Source organism: Plasmopara halstedii (assembly GCF_900000015.1).
Source record: "Plasmopara halstedii genome assembly, contig: Scaffold_3060, whole genome shotgun sequence".
Taxonomy (NCBI): Eukaryota; Oomycota; class Peronosporomycetes; order Peronosporales; family Peronosporaceae; genus Plasmopara; species Plasmopara halstedii.
Window position 1 is genome coordinate 1,287,341 of NW_020189964.1, and position 2,435 is coordinate 1,289,775.

The 2,435-nt window shown below is 43.8% G+C and overlaps 1 protein-coding gene across 1 annotated transcript in view; it reads left to right on the forward strand.

Moving 5' to 3' along the window:
- Positions 1-1,212, forward strand: part of PHALS_06782 (Protease inhibitor protein) — a gene marked incomplete at both ends in the record, with an annotated part of 1,447 nt that extends 235 nt beyond the window's left edge. The window contains 4 exons of the mRNA XM_024720132.1: positions 55-178; positions 221-314; positions 406-644; positions 714-1,212. Coding sequence (XP_024585361.1) covers positions 55-178; positions 221-314; positions 406-644; positions 714-1,212 — 956 coding nt within the window. The remainder of the gene's footprint in view (positions 1-54; positions 179-220; positions 315-405; positions 645-713) is intronic.
- Positions 1,213-2,435: the final 1,223 nt, after the last annotated feature.

A 2,435-nucleotide genomic window follows, 5' to 3' on the forward strand; every position in this document is an offset into this window, starting at 1 on the left:
AGTGTAATCCCAACAAAGACGTATGACAAGAATTACCATCTATTCTCATTGCAGTAATGGCAACAGCTTTTGTGGTAGCAAAGTTTTGCAGCGTGCCGTTCAAGATTGGCATCGAGTGCAAAGTCTCACCATTCCGTGATAGCTACAAGGACCGGATGTACCTCGATCGGCATTACGGGTACAAGTTATGAATTCGAGTGTGCTGACTGCCACTTTATAGAGTACTAAAGTATCTTGATGCATATATACTCGCAGCTGCTCAATTTTTCTACTCCTTACCAAAGTGTCAGGCTGCATCATCTGTATATGACAAGGTACTTATCCCAGGTGGTTTTCCAGCACGATCTTCAAGAATCTTGATGCTGAGCAACAAACTGTCGCAGATTGACGTGGTTTTTGCCCGAGGTCTTCATTTTTAAACTCCCTACTCCATTAACTCCAACGAAGCTGAGCATGAAGCTCTCTGTCACTTCGATATTTGTTGCTGCGACTGTTACGTCGTCTTGTGCTGGTGCCTCTGTGGACAATAAGCATCACGAAAACGCTATCATTTTTCGTCACAACACATTACCGTGCACCGAGGCACTATGCAAAGACGAAGACGCTCCTGTATGCAGTTTCGACAACAAAACTTACCCCAATGCGTGCGTCTTCCAGTCGATTAACTGCCGCTCTACTGTCACAATAGCTTATTCGGGGCCATGTCGTGATAGGTTTGTGGGTAACCAGTGGGTTCACTTGTCAGCATCGGCTGCTTCATCGAGCGACAAACCGCCTTTGATTCGCTGCCGTACTCATCCAGCTAGCGAAGAACGAGGACCATCTACTGCTTCAGATCTAGCAAAATTGGAAATCGTCAATAGTGCCTTCGAACCTTCAAAGATACAAGCTGCTGAGAATGCGTTGATGAACAAGTATACTCGTAAACAACTCGTGGATACCGAGTTACATCCATACACTTACCTCAAGGTGTTGTATGACCGCTCGAACACGTGGGATCGAAGGTTAGTGATATATATAAAGTCGAAAGTGTTGAAGAGAGGAAAGACACAACTACCTGATACTATGGGAGAACCAGCGAAACAGCCGAAAGTGTTGACAGAAGGAGAAAAAAGGATACAAAGTCTCATTGCACAGCTTCCAACGGCTTTTAAGGAACAGTATACTTTTTATACGCCGAGGTGTATTATGATCAAACTAGTATTCGGGTGATGAAAGAATGGCTTCCTGCCATAGAAGTCGTAGCACCATTTCTTCAGCTAGTGTAAGTGCTCCACTATAACAACTAAATATTAACCCCACTCTTCTATTGATATGTTTTTGTTATCCAGACCAATGAATCACACATAATTCAAAAGCGACTAGAATAGACAACTTATAAATTACAACATTTTTTCCCTAAAATGTGGCTTTTTTAAACAATTCCCATCAGCCAATTTTATCAATGAGTTCTGCTGTCACGTGCACCAAGTATGACGAAGCAGTTCAGCCCCTCCGAATTCGCAAATAAAAAATGTAAAGACGGTGATTGAACACCTTCGAGTAGGGCATCTAAAACGTTCATAGCCTCTCACACACTCACAGAACCAAATTTAGGTCATAGATTACAGAGACACAAGTCACGAAAGGAAGCCAGCCGGTTCGGCATGGAAATTATGCAAGTTGTCACGCCTATTACCTAACATTAACTGAGGGCAACAAAGTTCGAACATAAGTCCTACTGTAGTCACCGAACTGCTTCCTGCTTTCTCCTGTAACGGGGTTACACGTACCCTGGTAATAGGGGTGTATCACACAAGATGTGCATGGTTTGACTAAACAAGAATACGGTATGTGGCTAGGTATCCAGTAGTTATGCATGTATTTAGATCTTACTATATATATTTAGTATATTTAGAAAAATCCGAGCTTTTAAAATTAGGGATAAAAAATCAATAAAAATCGGTTTTGGATTTTAAATCGAAGAGTCAGTTAGCCTTGGGAAGGCAATAATTACTCTTGGAGTAAGCAGTTGTGATCCGCTAACTCGTACTTGTTCTAAGTATCGAACAAAAGGTCGGTGGCCTATATTACGCTTCCCCAAGCGCTAAGCTACGGTAGCCCCGCTGCACTTGGTAGCACTCGTAGTCAATCTGCACCTGAGTTGCTTAGACTGATCCCTCTGTGAGGATGTAGGAACTCTCCTCTTTGCCCCAGGGCATGCAGGATGAACTTAACAAGCTGATGTCCTTGCTTGGCCCTGAGGTCGTGGAACACCTTGTAGCGCAAGTACCGAGGCAATCGGTGCGCGTCTAAAGTCGTATTCAAGTTACAAAAACACGCGGCTAGAGCACCTGCAGCTGATGATGTCTGCATCATTTGCGTCTATGACGCCACAGTCGGTGACGGATGATTTTCCCCGCCCTAAGCCGCTCATGGTGAGCGTTAAGGTCTTT